The sequence below is a fragment of the Copadichromis virginalis genome, linkage group LG20, assembly GCF_057382275.1.
Source record: "Copadichromis virginalis isolate Kocher_CV1m ecotype Utaka linkage group LG20, C_Virginalis_male_GT1.1, whole genome shotgun sequence".
Taxonomy (NCBI): Eukaryota; Metazoa; Chordata; class Actinopteri; order Cichliformes; family Cichlidae; genus Copadichromis; species Copadichromis virginalis.
The window spans coordinates 4,288,454-4,315,688 of NC_140637.1; the positions used below are offsets into that span (position 1 = coordinate 4,288,454).

Genomic DNA, 27,235 nt, shown 5'->3' on the forward strand with positions numbered 1-27,235 from the left:
TCAATCATCAGTTAGAAACATCTTGAAAATCTGGTAGTTTTAGTTTTGTTTTTTAATCAAAGAATCATATAATGAGATAACTCCTCCTCTTCCTGTGATAGCAAACTGAATATATTTTGTTTTGGAACTTTTGGCTACATAAAATATATTCACAAACAGCTTTTGCTTTGGGAAGCTGTGGGCTATTTTTTGATTGTTTCAAAACATGTTGGTTTTGAAACAAGCTTTACACCTATTCCCCATTTTTCTAGCAAAATATGAAAATGAGGGCTGGTTCAAGACTTTTGCACAATGCTGGACATCTCATTATGAACAAATTAAATACATGAGAGTAAAAAAAAAAAAAATGAAATAAGTGCACAAAGGTTTCACAGACTATACACAGAATTTTAATCATCCTTATCAAAAATTGAAATGTATGTTACTTTGTCCAAAATATCTGACAATTATACTCATGCAACAAGAGAAAAACAGTTTCTAATGAACATAGTTGTGAAAAAAAAAATTCCAGCAAATGTCATCCAAGGCATTATAATGCAAACAAAACTACATGGCATTGGCTAAGACTCAGGGGACATTTTAAATAAATAGATGACAGTCTGAACTCTACACAATCAGGGAGTAAAAAAAAAACAAAAAAAACAGAAGAATCCACCTATAACCTTGAGTCACTTAATAAAATTTAATTGACAAAGGTTACATGAATACAATGTCAGAGTACTATTTAAAAAAAAATAACATTGCAGGACTGCATCTGACAGGTAAAAAACAATTCAAACAAAGAAGAAAAAAAACCACCTAGACGGACTGAACGATGAAGATGTAACTACGTGGATAAGAGTGCGTAAGGTGATGCAACACTGAACTACTTTTTTCCCAACAAACACCAACTACTAACTGTATAAAATGCATCCACACAACTGGGCAAATCAGTAGGTATTCCAAACACATTGGGGAAGTAATGGCTGTACAAAATCTTCACATTAGTATTACATTTCTGTTTTTACTCAGTGAACACAGGGCATGCTGAGACCACCCCTGCGCTATGTGGGTTTAAAAAGATGAAATTCCAAAATAAGGGCGCTTACATAAAGAACAGCAGTGTAGCATCAATGCATAAAGAATATCTCTTTTTAAAAAAAGAAAAAGGAAAAAAAAACACAACAGGTACCATTTACAAAAAATATTTAAACCAAAAAGCATCCACTGGTGACAAAAATCTCATTTTCAAACAGACCAGGATCTGACATGATGGCTTCATGGCTGTCATTTCCTGTCACTAGCTTCGTTATTTTCAAAACTAATGCTTACGAAAATAAAAAGCTGGTCCTTAGTGCTCAACCAGATAAGCTGAGCATGACAGCATCCATTTTTTTGGATGAACAAGGCCAGAAAAGTTCATAGTCTCAGCAGCCATACAGCCAGCTCCCTGGAAGACCAGTGTAGGAGTAGAGACAACAGAAAAAGCCCAGTGGTAGCACTGTGGTTTGGTGTATGGCGGTGAGGCAGGAGGAAGTACAGATGAAAGGAAAAAGTGGTGGCAGGAGGTCAGCTGCGATGAAGAATCTCAGGCAGGGTAGAGTTCAGAAAGAAGTGATGATGTCAGTGACAGTGCTATGAAACTCGGATCATCTGAGCCACTGTCTCATCTGCTGCTGCCTGGGCGACATCCTGCATCAGAAGGGCAGAAATGGGAGGTAACAAAAGCAAATTGAGCTCATACACTTAAAATCTCACAGTTTTAAGTGTATGACAATTTGCAACAAGCATTATAGGCTTGAGTTGCTATGTTCTTTCTACACACAGCTGCCTACCTGTGATAATCCCAGACCCATTTCCTTGTCCTTAGGGGAAAAGAAACGACCACCATCTCCCCGCTTACGCTGCATTGCATGACGATGGCGAGACTCATGTAGATATTTCTGCTAGACAGGAAGAAGGTGAATTACTCACATTAAAATTTGGTTCACAACAAGCCCATCACTAAAAATCACACACAGAGTACAACACAGAAGAATTTAAATATATAGGGTTCCCCCCCCCTCTCAAGTCTATACGTTTGACAGAAATGGCCTACCCTCCTTTCCTTGGGAATCTTGCCCTCTGCTTCCAGCTTAGCCCGAGCCTGTCTTCTCTTTAGGATGCGATGGTACTGTTTGGCATTGACATACAGTGGCTCCTCTTCAAGCATTTCAGCCCCTGGCAATGGGATTCGCTGCATTGTGGGAACGCCGCCACCTCCAGGTACCATCTGATTGAAGGAAAAGACAAAGACACAGTGCTTAATATGTCACGCATTTTACAACAGATCCTACTCACAAAAAGACAAATATCAATCCATTCAAATAAAAGAAAAAAGTTCACACTGCTCTTCCACACCCATACAGATGTTTTAAGTCATTCTTATTTAGACTCCCCAACAGTTGCATACTGGGTCTCCACTGCCAGGAAATTTCACAATGTCAGTTTATTCTACTAACTACTAGCTTAAGGATGCAAGCTGCCCAACCTGAAAAGTCCAGAGCAAAATGACACAATGAAACTGACCATCAACTACTGTTTGTACAAAATGGGTAGCATTCAAAGACAAGCCGGATTTGGATGACCATTCACATCATTAAGATTACAGTCTATGCAGTGAACACGGCATCTTTTAAATGTGGACTTAAATTCAAGGAACCCTATTTATGCTTTGTTGTTTTCAGGCAATATAAGCACCAATAATGAAACTTCCAAAACATTATTAGTTTTACTTATGAACAAAATGCTAATGTGAATTGTATTTAACATGGATACAGCCCAGGAAGAGCATGTATCCAAAAATCACCTGTTTAGAAGGACCACAGGTTTACAGGGGGGGTTAAACAAACCTAGACGTGTTCATTTTAGGGTTTGATAAGGTGAGCTATAATTATAACTGACCTATGAAAACACCAGTGATCATTCATAAAAAATATATGTTTAAGCCCATGACCTTTACCATATACCCATGTGAGAGTCTAGATTAGGAAAAACAAAGGTAATAAGGTGCTGGGTACCTCTGCACAGGGCCTTACCATGACCATTCCACCTGCATTGACCATGTTGCCAGAGACGGGCAGGGTGACGGTCACAGTGCCTTGGCCGCTGTTGGTGGTGTTGGTGTTGGCACTCCCTGCTTGTACAATCTGGGCACCTGCCAAGCTGGCAGCTGGAATTGTGATCATTCCTGAAAACAGATAATCATCCCAAAACTTTTTGAACATGACAACTCACCCATGCTCCTATTTAGAAAGTCTAAATAGCAGAAGTCAAACACAAATTTTGGAGGACAGCCTAGTTTACCCTGCTGCAAGACAGTACCATCTGCATTGACAGGCTGGTAGACGATGGTCTGTCCATCAGCTGTCTGTGCCACCTGTTGGCCCTGCACGCTGATCTGCTGTCCCTTGATAGAGAGGGGGGAAATTACTTTACATCATTTTATGGGGATTTATTTATTCAATAGATTTTTAAATAAGAAGCTTGGGTTTTTGCTTTTTTAATTTTTTCAAAATTTAGTACTTGGTTCTGTCCAGCTGTCATGCCGGTCTGGGGCTGCTGGATGATGATCTGCTGAGGCTGACCCTGCTGGCCCTGCAGCTGCAGAGTCTGACCACCTTGCAACTGGATTTGACCTGGCTGCACCAGCTGGATCTACAGACAGGTACAAAAACATCAACAGTGGTTAACTGGATTATAGATCAACACCACAGCAAACAGAATAACAAGGATAAACATGGAAAAAAAGTACACTTTGCTACCTCGCTATCAACTTAATCTTACATAAACACGAAAAATAACAACAAGGGGAAAAAAACCTACTCAGTGTACAACGTGCTTCTCAAACTTCAGCGTTTACTTCCAAATCTATACTAGTTAGTTTACTATTAATATTATTCCAGAGTAAACAGTGTTGCTTTAGAGAACAATGTATAATTTAATTTAGATACTTTACCTGCTGTAGTCCCTGAGCACCAGATACAGGGACCTGCATTATGGTTTGACCCTGACTCCCTGACATGGCCTGCACCATAATGGGTTGCCCTGACGATGTGATGAGCTGTCCACCGCTCACCTGAACCATCAGAGGCTGTCCCTGGACCTACAGGGAGATTCAGACAGCTATTATAGCAGCACTGACAGTGTTCGTCTCGGTGTCTCTTGTGACTTGCAGAGCTGCATGCAAGTGGTATGACATGAGAAACATCCAGGATACTACACTGTGGATAAAAGCACTTGTTGATCTCACGTTTATGGTTTCCTAAAATACAAACATGAAAGCATCCTGTTATATAGCATAGATTATTTCTGGACCCAATGTATCTAGTGTATGTTTAATCATTTTTCTCATGAGCTTAGGCTACAGAAAAATACAAAACTTCTGCATGTAGAATTTAGGTCTTGTATTTACAGCCATACTGCTATTGAAACAAGAGCTTACAAGAACGGAATTTGCTTCCTGTACCTTTGTGGTCAAGATGTTGGTAAAATTAATTTGCATTCACATGTTCAACTTGGTACTGATATTTCATCTTATACCATAAAGTGACCACAGCGTACAACTTATGGTCTGTGGCAGCAGCAGCAGCATGACAGGAAGTAAAATTGTAAGGGCAAAGGTACCTGCTGACATTATTCAGCACAACAGTAAGAAAAATATCAGACTATGATGAACAGTGGCAGCCAGTAATGGATGTGGATCCATGCAGACCTCAGAAGGTTGTTCTGTTGTATATTCTGCATATTTTTCTCCACAGCCATCGCACTTGAGAACAAGAACATCTGACTTTCTAAACTTGCTTTTAATAGCAAGAGACAAGCACAACTCAGTTTAGACAGCCATGAGAGCAAAAGCAAAAACCGGAGGCTGACACAGAAAACACTGTGCTGAGGAACGTGCAGTTGCAAGACATGCTTGGGAGGGAAATGATGAACCAAACAGCACAGATGGGTCCTGGAAAAATAAAAATACAAACAGCCCTGGCTATGGCATGCAAACCGGTAGGCTGTGAAACAGTCATGACACTGACACAGGGCGGCGGTGACACCACTACCTGGAGTGTCTGCACCTGCTGGCCTGAGGCCGTCACCACTGGCGCCTCTGTTTGCAGCTGCACAGCCGTCACTGTGCCCTGTGTCTGCAGGCAGGGCAGGATACAGACTCATATATACAGACTCAACAACAAAGTACCAAGAAAATATATTGGAACTGGATTATTGCATCTCAAATCATCATTTTTTTTTAAAAAACAATGTATACTCAACCATTTCCGATTTGCCTAAAAATTATATGGTTTGAGGCTTGGACATATCTATAATGCCTGCTTTGAAGTGTTAGCTTCATGTTTGAAATATATCTAGATTTATTTATTTTAAAAGGCCAGTAAACCCAGTTTTCTGCCTTTTAGGCAGAAAGAATCTGCACAATGAAAACTCAAACAAAGTTTGAACATGATTACCTTAAAAATTTGACCTGAAAAGATAGAAAAGTTTGCATATTTTTAAACAATTATGTTCTTGGTTATAAGTAGAGTAATTAGAAAAGATCTGTTCTATTTAGATTATTAATATTTTTGTGGTATAAATGTGTGTCATGTCTCAATCTAGCATGAAACTTGAATGAAAATAGCATCTTCTTCATGTTTGTGACTGAGGATTTCATGTTAAAAATTATTATACATGTTATTTTGCATTATTGTGAAATACAGCTATATATCGTTGAGAAATTGTCACTAGTTGTCTTTTACAATGTGACTTTTTTATTAGTCTTTACTAGAGATACCACATTTTTATGTCCGATACCGATATCATAAATTTGGATATCTGCCGATACCGATATGAATCCGATATAGTGTTTTTTAATCAATAAAACTGTTTGTTTAATATATTGCTGCATTTTGTATAAGTTCATACTCAAGTTTAAATAAACAACAACACTAAAGCTATTCTGTTATACCTGTATATAAAAAATACACTGCACCCAAAATATTTCATAGTTCAGCAATACTGATCAATCTAATAAACTTAAACCTACTCCATCCTCCCTATTCTGGTATTTTAAAGAGTACTTAGCAGAAATATTAAGCAACCTAACTAATAGGGTTCCAACTCCCAGCAAAAAAAAAAAAAAAAAAAAAAAAAAAAATAGGGAACCACCCCCCACCTCATGACGTTTAATCAACGTAATCAACTTTAATTTGATGCAGCGTGGAAAATAAAATGCACAGAAATAAATTATTTTTCAAGAATAATTAAATAGATTCAACGTCTTTCTTCAACAGAACTGCAGACTGCACAGATCGTACCTTCCCAAAGGAAAAAATACTATAGCTTAGTAGGGTATATTAGACTTAATGGTTACTATATACAGTAATGGACTTCTATACATTTTACATCAGATTAAAATTTTGGGTGTGAGAATCAGATATTATTTATTAAAAGCTAGACAATAAAATTGTCAACCCTAAGCTCACCTGCTGCTGGATCTGTCCATTGGCTGTCTGAACAACAATCTGCTCTCCAGTAGTAGTGGTGGCAGTGGTGTACTGCTCCATGGCTTTTTACCGTGAAAAACCTGATGAGGCAAAGACAAAACATACAAATGAACCAATATTGGATTTCTATGGTTTACAGTGCATTTTATACGTAAACAAATGATAATTTTTTTCGACGGCAAAAAACCCCGTCTTTTTAACCGATATCTACGTGTTTTCAATTTGTTGTTCTCAATATTTAAATAGGACCTACTGCTTCCTCACACCGACTTGTGCCGCACTGTGTCAAATGTGAAGTCTACGAATTTCATCTGAAACATAATCCCCCCAGGAGGACACAGCTGTGTCAGCTGCTGGATTCCTTTAAAGGGGAATTTTATTTAGCGGGTATTTTAGTGGGGAAGCTAACACGGCTAGCGCCAGTCCGCTAGCTAAAAGCGTGGTAAATTCTAGAAAGCGCATAAGGATGCCATTTGTGTCGTAAACTCCGAACGTGTATATTTTCTTGTGGGCAGCTTGTTTATTACAGCTCATTATAATGTACCTGGCAGCGTTTGCTGACGGTCGAACGGTGGCTTTATACCCGCTCTTTGTTCGAGAAACGATATTTTAGCGAAGGAGCTAACGCTAGCTAAGGCTTGTGGACCAAGCGAGGATCATGTTTCCTCGCGGTGGCCAACGCTAGAAACATGAAGCTATTTGTAGGTCTTGGGACGCAGCGGTCGAAATCAAACTGCAATTTGAGTTTTTTGCATTAAGCAGGGTTAGTAATTTGGTTGGTCCATGACAAACCAATCCGTGCTGACAACTACCAATGCCTTCAATCGGGGCTTCCTTACCGTATCTTCGCTGTCCGGTTTCCCTCTGATTGGCTCCAGTACAGCTTGCTAAAGCCCAATCAACAAAGTGAGCGGACAAAATGGCGCAAATGAAACAACGGCGACTGGGAGAGAGGTGCGCAGCTGCGTGACACTTGAACAGGGGGGCGAGGCAGCGTGCAGTGTCCCTGTCCCCTCGGCAGATGTCGCCATTTAGTTTGAGTTTTTATATTTCAGCAGACTTCTCCTGACTTGTATTATTTATGTTAACTGGTATTCGATCATGTTAAAAGTGGAAATTAATCCAGCATCAGTACCGTCAAACCTGCAACGCGTCCAATTTAAGTAGTGTTATGGTTCAGGTAATCACCTTTGTTCAGTACAGGGACACGTAATAATGTTACCTCCGTAGCGCTAGTTGGCAGTAGAGCGCCGATTTTATGCTATGAGCCCAGTGTTTGCGGAAGTACTTCTATGAGTGGTGCCATGAGTGCGTGAGCAGCAAGGTTAATTTTAATTTATAGTAAAATAAGTTTTTGTTTTCATGACACCTAAGTGACTCCCTAAAAACAAGAAAAGAAAAACGAAAGGAATAAAAGGACGACACATCGTTTATTGGCATGGCCAGGTCTGTGCAGATACTCTCCCTCCTCTCCAAGTTTGGTGCTCCATCTCTGATTTCCTCAGTGAGCGCTACCAACTGCCGATTTGCAAGCAGAGGGGCCAGCAAGGCACGGATGGGACAGGGCCCTGCGCAGGCAGACAGAGGATCGAGCAGACCAGGATACAGCGATCAGACATCTAATGGAGAACTCGAACTGGAGGACGTGGAGGACAAACTGCAAGCCTTAATTCAGTAAGATTCAATAGGACTATTCACACATTTCTCCAGTGTAAAACTATGTTAAATAATAAATATATGGTGTCTTTATGACAAGATATATGAAGTATTCTGGGGATTTGTTTCAGGGAAGAAAGAAAAAGACAGAAGACTGTGAAGTATCACATATTGAGGAGGCAGATGACACCATCAGGAGCTCCAGAGAGGAGGTTAACCTGGGATGCCATTGAGCAGATCAGGTGAGAATGAGTGTTAAGTTTGTCCAGACAGTAAACTAAGAAGTGTTTCAAATTAAGCCTCATATGAAATCTCAATCAACTTTCAGACATCTGAAGCAAAATCAGCCAAATGAGTGGACAGTAGAGCGTCTGGCTGAAGGCTTCTCTGTCAGTCATGATGTGATCCTGAGAGTCCTGAGAAGCAAATTCGTCCCCTCTCCTGAAAGAAAAGCCAAGCAGAATGCAAAAGTAATGGCTAAAATGAGCCAGCAGGTGCTGCCTTCAGGTGCTAGGACACAGCAGGACAGGTTGAAACTTCCCGAAAGGAACTCACAAGCCATACTCCCACCTGGAAGCACAGAAGGTGCTTTGATCCCTGTGGCTAATCAGACTCCGGTGATTCAAGGTCATGGCTCACGTTCCCTAGCTAAGAGTCCTGTCCCTGTTACTGTTCAGCCCACACACATTGCAGCTGGTATTAGTGAAGATGCCACAGTGACAGAAACAACAGAACGCAGCACTAATGACAGTGACCTTACAGAGGAGGATGAAGAGAGTTGGGATGGACAGGTGTTGACACAGGAAGAACTTGAAGAGCTTGTGAAAATGGAAAAGCCCTCTCCAGCAGTCCAAGTTGGGAATGATTTCTTTGATGCAGATGGAAACTTTTTGTATAGAATCTGAGAACATGTTGTGTTGTTAGCTCAGCATGTACAATGTTGGGGTCGTGCAAATTACCAAATAAAAGTTATTTTGAATCTTTGTGCAAAAGATATTTGCACTTATATATTTTTTCGTCCAGATATTTCATGCCCATTTCACCCATGTATTGACTTCCCAGTTTATCCCTATGTCAATTTTTATTGACATAGACAAATACACTCACAAGCCACTTTATTAGGTGCACCTTGCTAGTACTGGGTTGGATCCCCTTCTGCCTTCAGAGCTGCTTTAAGTATTAGTGGCACAGATTCAACAAGGTGCTGGAAATATTCCTCTAAGATTTTGGTCCCTATTGACATGATAGGAATTATGACATCATAAAGTCATACAATTGCTGAAAATATGATACATACGTGATGAAAACTTCCTGTTCCACAACATCCCAGAGGTACTCTATTGGTTTGACATATGGTGACTGAGTGCAGTGAACTCTGTCATGTTCAAGGAATGAGTCTGAGATCATTTGAGCTTTGGTATCCTACTGGTGGGTTTAACTTGTGCATACATGGATGGATGCAGTCAGTAACAGTACTCAGGTTAGATGTAATCTGACACTCTAGGGATCCCAAGTCTGACAAGAAATTATCTCCCACACCCTTTCACCACAATCAGCAGCCCAAACTGTTGTGCCTTCAGAGATACTCTCCTGCATACCTTTGTTGTAATGAGTGATTATTGGGTTTTTGTTGCCTTCCTATCAGCTCAAAGCAGTCTGGCCATCAACAATTCAATGCCAGAGGAATGATTACTTCAGTTGTTGTTACACAACCACAGTTCTGAACTTATCCCTTTACAATCTTAAAACTGGGACGCTTTGTAAAATGTAAACAAAAACGGTCTGCAGTGATCTGCAAATCTCATAAAGCCACTTTTCATCCACAGTCAAAGACACAAAACATCACATTTAAACTGAACCACAGGGTACCATCACAAGAAAAATATTTTGAATTTGATGGTAGCAACAAATGTCCAAAAAGTTAGGAGAGTGCCATCGTGTAACATCCCCTCGTCTTCTAATAAATGCATTTTCTTTGTTCTACTGTGAATAAAATCTGGGTTTATGCGACGTACAAATCACTGCACTGTTTTTTTTTGGAACTGGGTTTTTATAAATCATGTGAAAATATCCCCAGTTGACAGTTACCCATTATTATTGTAAGTCTCACATTCTTGCATTACTGCCGTTAGTGACAAACCACCACGCAGCACAAATAGAGGAACATATGAATTTATTGGCAAACCCAAAGAAAATTGTCTCAAATATACAGAAAAGAGAAACATATCAGATAAAAAGGTGTAACCTTGTATATGTACAGAACCATCACAATGACTTCTTCATTTATACAGCAGTTTTAAATTTTAAGAAAAAGTGTGTTACCTTCACCTAAAGCAATAAATGGTCGTAATAAGAACTCGCCAGGTCTCTTCCAGTGTAAAGCGGCTACATGATAACCCTGTGTCCACTCTGCTTTTATTCAAGATCACTTTCTTGTCAAAGTAGCCAGTATTAAATCTCATACCAACATAGAAAAAAAAAAAAGAAAAAAAAAAAGAATAACCAAGTTATTACAGGTCATTTTCTTTTCACAGCTGTAGATATAAGTATTATTGAGAGTTAACATGCAGTTCGGTGGGAGCTCATATAAAACAGACATTTACTGCTGAAAAATTATTCTTAGGCAACAAGTGCAACTTAGAGATGTCACTGACATACAGGATGAAACTGATTACATATCAGATGATATAAATAAAAACAAAAATCAAAAATAAAATCAGTAAATAGATGCTGGCCACACATTAGGTCCTCACACCAGGCACTTGTATAACCACATCCAATTTACTGCACTCTGAACCAGCTTATCACCAATAAATTAAACTTTAAAACAAGACAGACAAATAATTGTGCAAAACAACAAACGACATAAGACAGAGTCGTTAAGACTGATTAAAAACAAAACAGTAGTTCACTACAGCTTCAAATGCAGAGATCCACCCACCAAACAAAACAGTCTTGGCATGGCTTTGGCTCTTATCCAGCCATGGTTACAGCAGGAGTTATGCTATACAACATATATAGATTTGTTGGTTTTCATATTGCTATATTTCCAGAACCAAATAATGTTGATTAACTTGGTTATATGTTTGTGTGGTTTAAAAAACTCTTTAATTCTGTAATTTTTACTCTAAAACTATATTTGTTTCTGAACATCTTTGAACTGCAATCTGTCAGTTGTTATATAATTTGCAAAAGTTGATTAGTACCAAAACTGCTGAAATTGTTACAAACATGACAATTATATGACTACAGTGATCATTTGTCTCATCACAACAGGTCAGGTTTAAGAAAAATGTTATACTACAAACTCTTAGCATTACAGGAGGCCTTGTGCTTGAGGCAATTCGAACTGCAGACAACATTTTAAACAATTTCTGTCCTGAAACAGACATACTTCACTACCCTTGCAGTTAATGCACAACGACAACGATTCATCCAACAAACCTAAAAATAACATGTTACTACAGAATTTTTTTTTGATGTGCACGGAGAATTTTATTGCTATAAAATGCTATGGACATGGAAATTTCCACATTCCTTATTACTTTAAAGAAGACGTGTGCCAAACATTTGGACGCTGGTATTCCAAATACAAGATTTTACATTTTGGTCAGGCTTAAGACCCCAAATTTATAAAGCCCTCAATATTGAAGGACAGTTTTTGACAAACAAATAGTTTGTTAAAACTAGGTTAAGAGTCAAGTGTTCCAAAAGAATTACCAACCATTCAACAACCTTTTTTTTGTTTTGCTTTTTTAAACACTTACCAAACTGATACCACATCAAAAAATGGCAAAGAAAAACAGGTTTATGTACAAGTGCATGAGAAAAGAAGTGTGAAATATTTCCAGGTGCACTCCAAGGTGATAGAGAGGGAGAACCCGTAATGCGGTGGCGATGGATTTATACAACCAGCTTTAGATTACGGCATAATTTCTTTATCTCCTAAAAATAAATAACTTTGGGATTCAAACTCACTCAACAGAATCAATAACTGAAGCAAAACACAGTAAGACCTTCGTTGTAATGCTCCTCAACTGTGGCATTAGTCTCAGAGAGCCTCTGTACATTCATCAGACTGAACCAATGACAGCAGAAGGACAGATTCTTCATCTGTAGCCAAGGCCAAAGTTTATACTAAAAGGTGAAAAGAAAAGTATCTGGAGACAAAAAGAGCGGCAGGAACAGCGGCAGGTCACGGGGCCCTGTAAGAAACCTGTTGCTCAGTTGCTTGACAGGTTGTGCCTGCTATTCAAGCAGATCCTGTGCAAAGAGAAGACAAGAGCGTAACAGGGAAGTCAGAGAGAACACGTAAGCAAACAAAGGCACATATGCAAACATTTACCTTTCCCTTTAAACACCAACCAGTTATCTATACTCTCCTACAAAACTTGCATACTATTTGAAAATTTTCTGAAAAGCTGAAACATTTAAAATTATTATTTTTCTATTATGTTGACGCTGAAAAACGGGTAATGAACAACTCGTTTCTACGACCATGAAGCTGCCCAAAAGCACCATTAACAGTAGCTAATATTCTTAATGACCACTACCCGTTCTTATTACCCATGTTCCAAAAAGGGAAGAAAAGTTAGCCACTGTACCTCATCTGAGTCATCATGAAACTCTATTTTGCCATTTTGAGTGTGGTTGGTCTCCAGCGGTTCGTCTATCCCATCAGCAGCATTGGCCTCAACATGCTGCTGTAGCACAGAGTACCTGTGAACCAAGAACCTGCAGGGCACATTCACACATTGCTCAGGTTAATCACAACCATTTGAAAACTATGCAAAGCAAACATGAAGAGCATTTTTTCAAAACTAGATTATAAAGTTTGTTATGCTCGACATATTTTCCTGTAGACAGCTTAAGGTTATCTGCTGGAGTAAAATCCTGTGTGCCAAGGTATACTAACCTGCCACCGCAGACATATTTCTTGACAAAGACTACTCCTACTGCAATACTCAGAATCAGGACTATGACAACTGTTATCACAACGGGCACAGACTTGGAGGCCTTATTGTCCACCTGTGAAAGTAAGAGCAAACAAAAAAGAAAATGGCAGTATAAGAAGACATACACTTGAACATGAATGGGGGAGGGGGGTGCAGGGGGCTCTTTCAGCTGCTCCCTTTGCTTCATAAAGAGTCACTACAACAGACTGGTCTGCATATCTATCTAAGGAAAAAAAAAAAAAAAAAAATGAATTTCCCGCAGGGGCGATTCTAGGATTAGAGCTTTGGGGGTGCTGAGAGAGAGAGCTGCCCAGCCAGGCAAGATAAATCATATGATTCTTAAATTCATCAAGTCTCTCTGTCCCTGGGTCCTCGTCTCAAAACATGACATCACTGTTTTGTACATTTTAACACAATTTAATCCCCACATTTGTGAAAGAAAAGCAAAACACTTTTTTGAAAAGTCTGTAACAAAACCATCAAATCTGATCAAGGTTATTTAAATGCTGCAAAAGAAGAATGGATTGGAATAAAACAAATACATATCCTAACCTTAATTACTGCGGGAGAATAATGAATGATGCTCATAGTGAGTAAAAAGTAAACTGAGTGCATTTTTTGGACAGAGATTCACTTTTAATGTGTATGTATAATATAATACAGATCCATATTAAAAAATAAATAAATAAATTTTTACAAATAAAAATCTTTACTGCAGATACTAATTTTACTAATTTAATAATACGAATTTTGTGTTGTAAGATTTATGGGTTTCATGCTTTCATAGTGGTCCTTGGGAGAGCTTGACATTTTTATCAGGTGGTCCACACTGTAAAAAGTTTGAGAAACACTGGTAAGTGTCTGTGTGCTTTTGGAAAACATTTAAAGCTGCTGTACAGAATCTTTGAAACAAGCTTAAAAGATTTTTAGAAACAGAGCACTCTGCTTCTCTTTACAGCTCCTCACTCCACCAGGGCTGTTTGGCACTTTCTGATAGTGTGCAAATGTGTACGTACTGCGGCAGTCATACAGACAACTGGACGGTCCAAAAGTTGGCCTACCTATTACTGGCTGAGGTTTCAGTAGAGTTGTGGCTGAACCACATAAAAATATATCATTAATTTTAATCTCCCCAATCAATGATAATTTTTGGGGGTGCTGAAGCACCCCCAAAAATGGGCTAAAATTGCCCCTGATTTCCCGCAGGAACCTACCCGAGGGATTAATAAAGTTCCATCTATATTTGATTTGGCATTTTTACACCAGATTCTTTTCCTGGTGAAACCCCATAGAGGGATTTGTGTCTCCTCCCAGTCTTGAATCGAGGAAATTTGTGTAAACCACTACACTATGGAACCACTAGCCTTGGGAGCTTTTGGGGGGGGGGGGGGAGAGAGAGAATGGCAATTGGAGTTCTTTAGGCTTGTGACATTTCACAAACTCTTCCCTTTTTGGAGGTGGTGCTCAAGGTACTTGACCCACTACTGATCATGTGGGTCGTGATGTCATTAGCCAAAATGTGGAAAAAGGGGGGCGATCATCACTGGGGGTTCAATATGTGGGACTCTCCACCATTTGTTTGTAGGACTGAAGAAATGGCCTGTATTTATATAGCGCTTTACTAGTCCCTAAGGACCCCAAAGCGCTTTACATATCCAGTCATCCACCCATTCACACACTGGTGATGGCAAGCTACATTGTAGCCACAGCCAACCTGGGGCGCACTGACAGAGGCGAGGCTGCCGGACACTGGCGCCACCGGGCCCTCTGACCACCACCAGTAGGCAACGGGTGAAGTGTCTTGGATGACAGTTGAAACGTCTTCCTTTGTTCAAGCTCTCGAGACTACCTTTAAATCGATGACTGAGAACCTAAACAGTCATTTGAAACAACTAATATGCTTACATGGATAAATATGAACAATAAGTCTTAGGATGCAGAGATACTGACCAGAAGTTCCGGGCCGACTAGGTCACTCACACATCTCTTGCTGAGGTCGATCTCTTTACGCGTATGCACCTCTCCTCCTTCACATTTATCCCCAGGGATTTTCCTGTAGCTGTGGACCGAGAGCACAGTGATGACTGCATGATCCGCCTATCAAAAGTGCATGATTGCTGTGGACTGCATAATAACCCAGTTTTAAAAGTTATTCCCAGCAGGCTGTATTTACACTCATTCTACACGATAAGAAGTTATGTTACATAAGCAGAATCCTGAAACTAAACAATTGACATTCAGAGGTTCTTAGAGCATCGTTTCTTCTTCTAATTTGGTTCACTTAGATTCTTTTTATACTCCGATTATTCGATAAGCAACACCAGGAGGATGCATTACAAGGGTATCCTTTTAAAAAGCATCTATATATTTTAATACATCTATTAATATTTCACATTAATTTTTTGATAAAGTTTTAAAATAAGACGAGATATGATATATTGCCTCACTCTCAGTCCATAAGGGTTGAATTCAACAATTACTCACTTTTATAGATTGGTAGGTATGCAGTGAGACAACCAAGCCTAAATAAAAATGTACTTTTTCATGCACTCTTACTTTATGGCGTTAGTCTAAACTGTCACCCTTATCTGCTTCCTCTAACTACTCTATGTGTGACAATTACTTCCTCATTCTAAAAACTTTTTTCTCTTTTAGAAAAGAAAAACAAACAAACACATGTTACACTTGTGTAATCATATCTGTTTAAATATTGTAAAACAAGAAGAATATCTCTGATCAAAGCTCAGTGGCAGCATGCTGCTTTGAATAAAATGATGGTGAAAGACGCTGTTTATAGGATAATATTGCTGCCAGTACCGCCGTTTAACATTAAACTAACAATAGTGGGGAGCAGAGATCTCTTGGATACGAAGGTTGAAGCTGGAACCTTACCCACTAGTCTGCAACTGCTCCTCTTTGCCCTGCAGACAGAACTCCAACACTTTGTCTCTCAGGTCCGGCTGCTCCACACACTCCGAGCTGTTCTCTTTACGGTAGTACCCAAAGTCACTGCAAGCAGTCACACAATGCCACATTTGATAAGTCCTTGAAGCCCCAGTTCGTTAATGTGGAAATAGCCATTCCAATTTGTTTTTACGCTGCAATTTGATCTCATTTCCTCATGCTAAAATTCAAATCATTTCTGTTTTTAAAGTCCATTCATTACAAAGACAACATCTTGAATGAGCTCCAGCAAAATATCTACAACAGTCTGATCATCAATAACAACACTCAGTTGCAGTTAGTTAGCGGTGCTTATACTTCAGCATATTACCGTCTCCAAGTCTTACCACATGAAGTCATCCAGGGTGCATAAACACGGGGTTGGCTGGGTGTTGACTATGTAATCGCGCCCGTTCCAGCAAACAGAGTCCTTCCTTAGACGCAAGAACTTCTCTTTGTAGCCCAGCAAGCAACCATCATTGGGATCACTGATATCATCAGAGTGGGCCAACCACTGCACATAGTCATAGTCTCCACCTTTATAAAAAAAAAAAAAAATAATAATAATAATAATTTGTTAGTATTACACCATGTTTAATTTAAAATAAAAACCTACTGACAATATGTTTAAATCGCATCACTCACATGTTCTAGTAAGAAGTTCTTTGAAGTCAATGGTAAACGAGGTCCAATACTGGCTGAGGTAAGAGTCTCTGTAGCCCCAGATACTAACATTCATAGAACGTGCTCCTGGCTCTGATGCAAGTCCAGTAAAGAAGATGGGATCTTTGGTGAAGTTGTACTCATTCCAGCACTGTCCTTCATCAGTAGAGAATCTGGCAGAAAAATATTCCAACATCAGCATAATCAGCATAAGCAAAAAGGCTAAAACCAACAGCATTTTATGGATTACACATAAGACTTTTTTACATTCATGTTCCTCAAGGCTTGGTTCAAACAGTGTCCATGACAGTGATGACAAAGACCAAGAGTTTGCATACATATTCCTCATCCCCAACCAGTCATGGCAGATGGCCGCTCCTACCTGAGCCTGGATTTGTCAAAGGTTTCTTCCTGTTAAAAGGGAGTTTTTCCTTCCCACTGTCACCTAAGCGCTTGCTCATAGGGAGTTACATGATTGTTGGGCTTTTCTCTGTTCTTTCGTATTGTAGTGTCTCTGTGAAGGTTCTGTCATCCAGGTCATTGTAGTCAAAGGAGCTTGCAAAGAAAAGCGTCTGGACTTCTTTAAGTTGCTTGAAGACGTTTCACCTCTCATCCGAGAAGCTTCTTCAGTTCTAAGGTCAAATGGTGGGGAGTCCCAGATTTAAACCTAGTGGGAGTATCCCCCCACAGAGGGACAAAAGGACCCCCTGATGATCCTCTAATCGCCTGAACCAAGGTGTGAAACTGGGTGTGGGTCCCAATCAGCCAGAGTTTCGGGTGAGCTCATTTGAAACCTGACCCCACCTTATCATTCGCAAGCTCCTTTGACGTATTGTAGTGTCATTACCTTACAATATCAAGCACCTTGTGGCAGCTGTTGTTGTGATTTGATGCTATTTAATAAAACTGAATTGAATTGAATATTTACTAGCCTCTATGCAAGAGTTTGCATAGATATTTACTACAGGCAAAAGGCTACATGTCACTACACCGTAGTTTTGTGCATGCATATTGATTATTTGTGGCAGTTGAGACCTGTGCTAAGTGAAAGTAATACATAAAAGGTCAAACTTAGTAAGAATACCATTGTAACATTAGTGGAAAAGTGCCCAGAGTTATGATTATGGCATGAAAGAAAACATGTTCGTATTTCATCAAATTAGTGGAAAGGTGTGAATTTCTGCACACAGTCGGCTAAATCAGTAAATACCAGTTAAACAAGTCTGGCGTTCCCTTTAACTGCAACTCACTTAATCTTGTTGACAGGGTTTGTCACGCTGTGCTCCACGGCCACCAGCAGACCTCCCGAGTCCAGAATAGCATAGTGATGGGGTCCATCAAGAGCCTTTATCCAGGTATAGCCACCATCATCAGACACATACACATCTGGTCTCATCACTGAGATAGCATCACCAACACTTCCTGATAAAGCAAATACAGATAAAGAAATGTTAGAAGGGGGGAAAAAAACCCTCTTATTTATTAAAAGATAAATTATGCTCAAGTTTATTTTAAAAAGAAAGTTTAAAAAATATTTTTATGAAAGCTCTGAGTTTACCGTGAGCTATGATGAGACCCACAGCATTTGGTTCAGTCAGAGGGAGCATGGGGATGTTGAGCTTCTGAGAAGTACTGTAGGCAGCATGGATGTGAAGACTGCACTGCAGATAATAAACCAAACACAGCTATTTATAGTATTAAGTAGTAGATGTGCTGGTCCTAGTTTCCTAGTTTTCAAATAGCACTATAAGGTACCTGTGAACACAAACACTGAGGTTTTTCAAGTGGCTTTAATGTTTTATATTATTAGCTACTAATAAGAATATATGTGAAGGGCCCTTTAAATCACATTGCTCACACACATACACAATAATAATATAAAAGACAGCAACTAATAATATACAAATAACTCCTTTAATATATTATAAGAGACTGAGGTGAATGCTGAGTAAGTAGCATAACAGTGTTCACAGATGGGAGGAGCTCTGCTGCTACACTAGTAAAGAACGATGGCACGGTTGGGGTAAATTTCTAAGGAAGCTTGGTGAATCAATAACCTTAAACCACTGGGTTATATTTCACACAAATCCTCTATCATACAGGCACACGGCCTTGTTATCCAACCAGCGCTCATATTTACTGACACAGAGTGTACACTCCCTCTTTGTGCAATAAAAAAAAAAAAAAAAAAAAAAACCCAGAAGCATCCCTTACTAACACATTCAGGGCAATCAGTTTCATATCCACGATTGAGCTCCTGTACTTACATGAACTAAACACAAGTTACACAAGTTTTCTTTGCTTGATATACCAACACACTGTCAATGCTTCCTTAACAATTAAAACTACATCAAATGTTCACTGCCCAACATGACCGACAGTTTCCAGTCTGTAGAGTTTATAAACAACAATCTGAATCCATTTTTGTTTCCTTTCCTCTTCATATGAAGAGAGGAAGGTCTGGGTTGGAGTTTTTGTTATCAACATAAATCGGACTAAAGGAAGAGCTGCATCTGCTTTTTAGAATTTGTTTAGGTTTAAAAACCGCACTCGTTTTACTTTATTTCTCATTACACTGCTTCTGGGCTGAACCTTTACTATGGGCAGGGCTTCAATAGTTAACACATGCCAGAGTGACAGAACCAGGTAAGGCAAAGGTAACACATTACTCAAGGCTAACAAGTGTTTTTCCAGATGACAGAATTCCATGAAGTGTGAAGGAATATCTCCAGGAAAAATAGCTAGTTTTTAAAGCTACACTTCCCAGGCCTGCTGCAGAAACACTGTTTAAAAACATCAGCAATAAAAAGACATTACAACAAGCAGCGTTTTAAGGCCTGACACCACAGTCCTGGGCTAAACATTTAATGTTTGGTAATAAAGCTTTAAAGTAGATTATTTATTGATTAGTGTGGTTTTATTTTATTTATGCTTTAATGTCATTATAAAAAAGAAAAAACGTTTATTTTATAAAAAATATGTCACTGTAAACATCAAGGCTCAACTGAAAAAGTAGAAGAAGAACTGAGCCCTAGTCTCAATAACATAAGTTTTGATCTGTACTTAAAAAGTGATTTCTCATAGCAGTTTGACCCTGTACTTTATAGACATGTACAACAGTTTTCACAAGGACACATCAATTTTGTTTTTTCTCTAAACAAAGCAACTTCTTCCATTTTCCCCTTTTATTTTATTTATTTTTCTAATATTTTATTTACCTTGTCTGGGTCCTTGGCTGTAGCATCACACTTGCTGTTGGCAGGTTTCTGGAGGGGTACCCACTCCCCTCCCTGGTCAAAGGACACCACAGACTGCACAGAGTTATCTGGAACGACAAGACAAAACTTCTACAGTTGCAGAAACTTTGTGGGAACTCCTGTCTGGAAATAGCATGCTGGGGAAAAAACTTCAATATGTTTTTGTCCCCAGCAATATTTAGTCAGATTTATACTGTCTGCAAGGTTTAGGTGGTGCTCAGTTACTTCAGACAGGTAACACATCTAACACTGAGCAGCTATTTAAATATTTATACAACACCATCTCTCTGGTGTAAAATAGAGCAGTCACAGGTGTGTGTATGTGTGTCTTTGTGCATGCATGTCTGTGTATTGCGTCCATGCATGTGTGTGTTTCAGGGGGAATCTGATTACATGTATATGTTGTTACTTCTTTATCTAAGAACATTCGAATAGAATAGAGCTACCTTCAGCCAGGACGCTGGTGATAAAAACTCCTCGTAGAGAAGTAACATTAGTGAAGTCTGTATCTCCCCCCGTAGTGGTGTAAAGGTGGCGCTCCAGTGACTTGGAATACACAGTACCTCGGTCGTCTGACACATAGATTGTACCAAATCCAGTATCTGTAGAAAAAAAAAGTATTAAAATGTAATGTGAGGTAATAATACCCATTTCAAGATACTGTTTCAGGGCTGGTTCTGTAATAAGATCTGCCAAGACACACTCTCTGACGCATAGGTGGGGTGAAACAAGCTCTAGGGCCTTTTTAACAAAAGCCATTTGCAGGCACTGTTCAAACTACCACATAAAACTTTGGCTCACTCAGAAAAGTCCCTGCATCTAAAAGAAAAATCACATTTGGCTTTGTGTGCTAAACATGAAAGTCATCAGAAGTGCTGTGAATGACAATTAATGATTGATGTATGACTTTTGAATGTAACTTATTACTCAGTACAAGGTTAATATGTTGAAGGTCTAGTTGCTCACGTGAGGACGAGTAAAAACCTTCACACTGTAATATAGTAATAAATACCATGCTTTCAGTTCACTCAGTTCTCTACATTCACTACAAGCAAAAGTACAGAGTTTCTTTATCTGCTGACCTCCTGGCTCGTCGACATGCATGAAGACCATTTCATCGTTCGCTGCCAGGATAGAGTAGAACTGCTCATGACCAACAGGAGGCAGCTGGGCAATGTTCCAACTATCACCCTGATCCACTGACACGTGGATTGTCCGCAGAGTGCCCTGTGGAAAAGGTGGGGAAGGAAAGAAAACAGATGAAAGGAGGCGAGGACAGGAACAGCTCACATACTTTTATTACTAATACTGTTTACCTGTACTGGGGCAAATTAGAAGAACACTTAGCAAGCTATTCTCATATCTAGGCTCTGATAAATTGAGTAAAAATGACCTCTCCTGAGGGAGGAATATGAATATGCTTATGATTGTATTGCTTTCTGCTAATTTCTCCATCAGTCGCAATGTCACTTTTAAACTTCCTCATAAGTGTGTAGTTACATGAACCACATGATATCTCTTTAAAAAAAACAAACCAACAGAAGGAACAGCTATTTTGAATACGCTTGTACTACAACATAATGATAATAATAATAATAATAATAATAATAATAATAATAATAATAATGTCATGAACAGAGAAAAGCAAACAAACAATATTTCGCCTGATCTAGTTTGCATATTATTATCTAGATTACAACCCGCTGTACACTGACCTTTCCCGTCATTACAGATGCAAAGAGGAAGCGTCCGCCAAGGCCAAAAGAGTAGATCTTACTGGCAACAGTCTTGATGGTTTTGCCGTAGTTGGTCGTCCTCCTCAGTTCCAGCATTCCTCGATCACCTGAAAAATTGAAGGAAAAAAAAAAAACCAAAAAAAAAAAAAAAAAAACCCCACAACTTAGACGTGCAAGAGCAACAAATACATGCAAAAATATAAGTGCAGCTAATAGTTACGTGTAATTTTTAAGAGAAATTACAGCCTAAATCGTGAAAATATGGAGGAAGTTAGAGCTGGCTGGGAGTATACATCAGTGTGAAGCATGTTTCCACTTAAATCTTTTATGTGAAAAATTCTACACTGCCCTAAATAAATTCAAGAGACATTTCATGCACTGCTCCCCAGTCATCTACAACACAAAAATAAATGAGATTAAAGTACATGTCGATTTACTCCAGCGTTGGTTAGATGGGGGAATTACTTACTGCAGGAGCCGTTGAGGCTGGCTGTAAAGTAGATTGTATTTTTTCTTCCCCTAGAAGGAGAATGGAGATCATAGAGTGATTACACAGTCAGTGACATATTTAGTAAAACAAATGCACACTGCTTTATTATGAGTATGTAATGGTATGCTTGCAACTTAATAAACAACAGTGCATGCAGAAGCATTCTTGCAACAAGGAAGAAATCTGGTCTAATACAGGACTCTGCTGTTGTAAGACTACTGTGAAGTCTTGCTTCACAGTGCAAGTCACATGATACTGCTTATCGTATACAACCAGCCCTTTATAAATATGTACTTTCTGTTTCTGTTGAGTGTTGTGTTCAGAAAATTCCTGACCCAGATAAAAGTGACCCATTTTCCTGCAGCCTTTTAAGCCTAACTTCTTTATGGACAATAATCAAAGGTTATGTTTCAGGAAGACTTTTTTGAACGCGCAGTTCCTCTGGACACCTGGACAATACAGCCTTAAAGCTGAAACTTAAAAGACAGAGATGCCAAGATAAGACTGTGACAAATACCAGGAAGGGCCATGAAAAACAGCATTTGTGCTGCAAGGGCTTGGCCACAAAATGGGTAGTTAAACAGCCGATGACTGCAATGTAGTTTTAGTGCCCATTTGGGGGGGAAGAAAAAAGGTGCAGCAACAATAAACCCTGATAGAAAACCACTGAACATGTATGTCCCATAATGACAAAAATTGTATATCTTCCTTTGCTTATCTTAAATCATCAAAGGGGCATGTTTGAATAACTTTAAACACATTAAGAAGAGAGTAAGTTTAAGCATATTTTATTTTGATAAACAATGAAGCACTATATTAGAGACAGGTGGAACTTCACCGTCTTCCTCTGTCTGTAACAATGAGGTTGTTGGAAAAACTAAAAGTCATGCTGCCTTGCAGGTTGTACAATCACTTCCTGAAATATCGCAGCATGTCATACCAGTAAAAAAAAAAAGCTCTACTTCCCCCTTAAAGTGACTCAAAACAATTCCATGAAACTTTTTGCTATTGTGGTTATAAAGTAGGTACTTGTTCACTGCACACCTGAAGAAGATTCTGGAGCTATCAGTTTGTCTTTTCTTACCATTTTACCAGACACACCATTCTGTGAATGTTTTTCCAATTTACGCCAAAGTCTTCAGACAGCCACAGCTCATACTGAGAAAGGAAACAAAGAATAAGTCAGTACGTATCTGCAACAGCCCCACATAAACATGGGGCAGAACAGAATTCTATAAACCAGTTCACTGACTCAAAAGCCATGCTTATAAATGCACTGTGTGCAAACGTACAAAACAATGAAGACTGCTTGACCTTCATTGAATTATTTGATGTAATATATGCATGCAGAGGCACTACTTGAGCTTTCAACTTGACAGAAACAGTCCACTTTGAATCCTAACTGGTTCCTTTTCACACAAAATACAGGTCTTTAGTATTCACTCCTTACGTCGTTGCTGAGGACAACCAGCACACTGGAATTCTCAGGGTTGTACGTGATCTGCGTCAAGGGGTTGAAAGGCAAGTTCCGGTCGGTGAAGCTCTTTCCAAAGTCCTCAGAGACAAAAATGCGGGTCTTGAGGTCTCCAGACACTTCAGCTGTCAGAATCACCTAAAAGCCAGAGTTCAACAGGTTCTTAACTGCAGGAACAGTGGTTAGTTCACGTCTAAAAATACTCTTGATGAGTACATGAAGTACATGTGGTGAGGACTTGATCAAGATAAGGCTTACTTTGCCTGAGTTATTGGGGCTGATTGCAATGCCGAACTCTGATCTTATGAAGGTGTTGTTGATGAGGCCGGTTACATCCTGAAATGACTTGCCGTAGTCCTCACTGGCAGAAAAATTGTTTCAGTCAAATTAAATGCAAATAAAATGTAAGCCATGTGCATTTTTCCAGATTAAAAGGTAAATTCCATTACCTTCGATAGAGTTTCGACTGTCCAAGTTTTACCATGAAGAACGGGACCTGAAATGTCGTCAAGGCCAGAATAACCTGCCAAGAAGGAAGGTTAGCTTAAGGAAAGTGGACCATGCACCATTTATTAAAGTGCACAAGACCCTTAAGTGTGTCATCTGCATTCAGTGTACAAAGCCAAGTTTGCAAAAACCACACCACATAACTAATGGAAAACAGGTTAGGTGCAAATGGTGATAAGTACTCACCCCTGTGCCATCTCCAACCCAAGCCAGCGACACCGAGCCACTCAGGTCATGGAATTCAAACTGAGACAAACAGCCAAAACATGTTCATAAATATATAAAACATAGAAAAGGCAACAATAGCAGTGTGAACTGTGTGAAACAGCACAACTATTTCAGCTGAGCTCACAAAAAGGGACAAACTGACATTGCAATTATAAACTGCAGCCACAGCCTATTTGAGTTTTTGCTTCAAATGTATTTTTGCTTTGACAGGCAGCATGTTTCACCTCACCATGTGTTCTGGCATAGACAGTTACTTGAAAGACTTCCGAACGCAGCTACAAAATACCACAAGACAAGTAATTTAATTTTGGGGGAAATTAAACCTTAGCTGTATTTAGCTGAATTTAGCTGTAGGGCTAGGGCAAAAGTTAAACAAAGAAAACTTGCTTTAATTGTCAGTCACGAAAGCTTTAAATCTTAAGTTCTATCAAGTGTCCCATTATTCATCAACTGCATGGATGGTCACAATGGGTCTTTTTCAGCATAAGTAGCTTCAGTACTGGTTGAACCTGCAGCACTATCCTCAGGGCAAGGAGGCGGCTGAGCCACTGGGAATTCTATCAACTCCAGATTACTGGGGACAAGTATACAAAGACTGCAATGCAAAGTTGGTCACATGGCAGTGAGGAGCTAGGGAAATAAGCAGCACAGGACTCTCGTTTGCTTTGTGGAAAGAATTGCATAGTTGTGTAGATCAGATGTTTTATCTTCCTGGATAGAGTATATGCTATAAACGAAGAAGAAGAAACAATCTCTGAAGCTTAAACTTTGCTTTTGATACCACACAAACACAGCTTTAATTACAAAATAACTGCTGCACAGCAAGTCACATGGATTCCCACTGGGCCAATTTTCCTGGAAACATTAAGGCATATTCACTGAGTGAAGGCAGAGGAAAGATTGGATAGTTTAATACCAGAATACAGTTCCATGCTTAAAATGACAAATAACATACAGGTCACAGCCTTTAGTGCAACGCTTGAAAAAGCATTGATGTCATTCTGTGCAACCAATGCAAGTCTAAAGCATGAGGAAGACTAAGTACAGTGTACCTCACTGCTCCAAATATTAAAGAAAAGAAATCATTGCAGCCTAGAGGTGTTAAGCAACAAGGCAATGGGATACCTGGCAAGACTGCCTGAGCCCGGGAAAAGTACTAGGTACATTGCAACACCCCTTATGGTAACACGTAAGGTGTTTTGTTTTGAATCTATGTTTATTGACACAAAAATACTGGTTTATGTATTTTAGGCTACCGGACATACAGGTAATAAGAGGACATGGGAGTCCACTGATGAGTATGAGTGCAATGAATAGCTTATTAGGCCTAGTCCCTGCACTTGCTTAGCACCTGCGTATCATCTTCTCGTTGTCAGACGTGTGAAGTGTAACAGGACCTCAGAGGGTAACTTACATCGTGGGTGTTGGCGTCCAACTTGGTGACATATCCTTGAAGAGCTTTACACGAGTCGTCCTCTTCGGTGCTTCTTCTTTTTATCTTGTGGTTTGGTGATGGAGCCAGCCATGCGGGAAGAGACCTCTTTACGATTTTCGCAGCTTTCCCTTCAGTGTTTGAACGCCTCACAAAACCTGACTGCCCGAGGGGCTTGGAGCCCAGCTGAAAATCTACACCTGCTGTGAAAGTGCAAGCCGATAACAGCAGGATGCCGCGGAGCAATAGTCCCATCTTCGTTCCTATTGCCACTGACAAAACAAAGGAGAGGGGTTTAAAAAAAACAAAAACACGTCTTTGTTTTCTTGTCTAGAAACTGAAGGTCGCTACAGCTCTGCCACGGATGACATCAACAAAACAGTAGTCCTCCTGACAGCGACTATTTCTATTTTGGGCTTTGGAAACACGGAGCGCCCTCGAAGCTCCAACTGTCTCACTCCGCGGTAGCGCAAATTAAATCAATTTAAAAAAAAAAAAAATCGTAATCTTGCAAATCAGCCGGCGTGCTACCGCCAATTATCCACAGAGTAACTCCTCACCAACATGATACACTGTGACAAACATAGGAATTGTGTCTGCAGGTCGTAATGCTCTATGCAGAGTGACGCTGCGATTGGCTGGTCTTTAACTGTGGCCCACCTATCAGGCCTTCCAATTGGTTCAATTGTGAAAAGGCAGTGCCAAAAGAATGGAATGGAGTGGAGGAATGGTCTGGCATTTATACACGAGCCACATTTAACCATACATTTATTTACTCTACACCAGGGATGTCATGCTCATTTTCAAGTGGGCCAGACCAGTGAAATTGCTCTTTCTGTCTGTGTAAAGAAGCTTAACCATTTCCTCAGTTATCTTTACATACAATCATACAGTATGATACAATTTTCTTTAAATGAATCAAAGTCGTTTTTTTGTATGGCCTGGCACCCTCTCAAAGTACATTTAGCAATTCTGTTTCAATTCTGACTAATTTAGAATTCATTAGACTTGTGCATGTGATGCATAATAATCCCATGACTACTGGTCATGTGTTCAAAATAACTTAAAATAACCCTTAACCCAAATTCAAAACAATCCTTAGCTGTCTGGATATGCAAAACCCCAACCCAATACCTGTGATCACATTTGAACTCTGGGTTTTAGTTTTTTCAGCAAATCTGTTGTGAAGGAGTAAAATAATATCTTGTCATATAAATGAAGGTGGGTAGACTAGATCAGAAGTCATGCTACTTGAGTGTTGTGGCTCAAGCCAGTCCAGCAACTCTGCCAGCAGCAAAAACATTGACATAGCATGGCAGCCCAAAATAAAAAACCTGTTGAACAAGTTTCAGTGGCATAAAACTCCCTGAAAACTTGAG

At 39.5% G+C, this 27,235-nt stretch overlaps 3 protein-coding genes across 14 annotated transcripts; 1 reads left to right on the forward strand and 2 right to left on the reverse strand.

Moving 5' to 3' along the window:
- Positions 1 to 366: 366 nt before the first annotated feature.
- Positions 367 to 7,435, reverse strand: nfyal (nuclear transcription factor Y, alpha, like). Of its 12 annotated transcripts, none has more exons than XM_085445011.1 (10): positions 7,355 to 7,435; positions 6,495 to 6,595; positions 5,076 to 5,159; positions 3,977 to 4,123; positions 3,544 to 3,675; positions 3,325 to 3,427; positions 3,039 to 3,208; positions 2,078 to 2,251; positions 1,815 to 1,925; positions 367 to 1,671 (listed from the first exon to the last, which is right to left on the reverse strand). In XM_085445011.1, the coding sequence occupies exons 2-10, from the start codon at positions 6,573 to 6,575 to the stop codon at positions 1,615 to 1,617; spliced, it is 1,059 nt and encodes a 352-aa protein (XP_085301137.1). In that variant the 5' UTR covers positions 6,576 to 6,595; positions 7,355 to 7,435; the 3' UTR covers positions 367 to 1,614. The 12 variants fall into 12 exon arrangements, with proteins under 12 accessions (XP_085301137.1, XP_085301139.1, XP_085301133.1 ...); XM_085445013.1 differs by having other exon boundaries at positions 3,343 to 3,427; positions 5,073 to 5,159; XM_085445007.1 differs by having other exon boundaries at positions 5,073 to 5,159.
- A 257-nt stretch (positions 7,436 to 7,692) lies between these two features.
- On the forward strand, positions 7,693 to 10,769 carry ngrn (neugrin, neurite outgrowth associated). The gene is made up of 3 exons (XM_085445020.1): positions 7,693 to 8,189; positions 8,303 to 8,413; positions 8,500 to 10,769. Exons 1-3 carry the CDS (start codon positions 7,954 to 7,956, stop codon positions 9,074 to 9,076), a joined length of 924 nt encoding a protein of 307 aa, XP_085301146.1. The 5' UTR covers positions 7,693 to 7,953; the 3' UTR covers positions 9,077 to 10,769.
- On the reverse strand, positions 10,328 to 26,466 carry sort1b (sortilin 1b). Its single transcript, XM_085445006.1, has 20 exons — positions 25,839 to 26,466; positions 24,383 to 24,442; positions 24,139 to 24,212; positions 23,948 to 24,050; positions 23,666 to 23,827; positions 23,300 to 23,373; positions 22,195 to 22,244; positions 21,705 to 21,832; positions 21,072 to 21,216; positions 20,436 to 20,591; positions 19,951 to 20,057; positions 18,291 to 18,393; positions 17,983 to 18,154; positions 16,715 to 16,905; positions 16,417 to 16,606; positions 16,019 to 16,135; positions 15,077 to 15,185; positions 13,087 to 13,199; positions 12,776 to 12,905; positions 10,328 to 12,434 (listed from the first exon to the last, which is right to left on the reverse strand). Exons 1-20 carry the CDS (start codon positions 26,109 to 26,111, stop codon positions 12,420 to 12,422), a joined length of 2,472 nt encoding a protein of 823 aa, XP_085301132.1. The 5' UTR covers positions 26,112 to 26,466; the 3' UTR covers positions 10,328 to 12,419.
- Positions 26,467 to 27,235: the final 769 nt, after the last annotated feature.

Bases quoted from the DNA above. Each gene is read 5' to 3' on its own strand.
- nfyal (XM_085445007.1), bottom strand. From the start codon at position 6,575: ATGGAGCAGTACACCACTGCCACCACTACTACTGGAGAGCAGATTGTT. The intron at 4,124-5,072 runs GTGGTGTCACCG...ATCTCCCTGTAG, and splicing joins AGGTGCAGACACTCCAGGTA to GTCCAGGGACAGCCTCTGAT. The intron at 3,209-3,324 runs GTAAACTAGGCT...ATCTGTTTTCAG, and splicing joins TGGTACTGTCTTGCAGCAGG to GAATGATCACAATTCCAGCT.
- ngrn (XM_085445020.1), top strand. From the start codon at position 7,954: ATGGCCAGGTCTGTGCAGATACTCTCCCTCCTCTCCAAGTTTGGTGCT. The intron at 8,190-8,302 runs GTAAGATTCAAT...GATTTGTTTCAG, and splicing joins AAACTGCAAGCCTTAATTCA to GGAAGAAAGAAAAAGACAGA. The intron at 8,414-8,499 runs GTGAGAATGAGT...ATCAACTTTCAG, and splicing joins GATGCCATTGAGCAGATCAG to ACATCTGAAGCAAAATCAGC.
- sort1b (XM_085445006.1), bottom strand. From the start codon at position 26,111: ATGGGACTATTGCTCCGCGGCATCCTGCTGTTATCGGCTTGCACTTTC. The intron at 22,245-23,299 runs GTAAGAAAAGAC...TTCTCCTTCTAG, and splicing joins ATGGTGTGTCTGGTAAAATG to GGGAAGAAAAAATACAATCT. The intron at 16,136-16,416 runs GTAAGACTTGGA...GACTGCTTGCAG, and splicing joins ACCCTGGATGACTTCATGTG to TGACTTTGGGTACTACCGTA.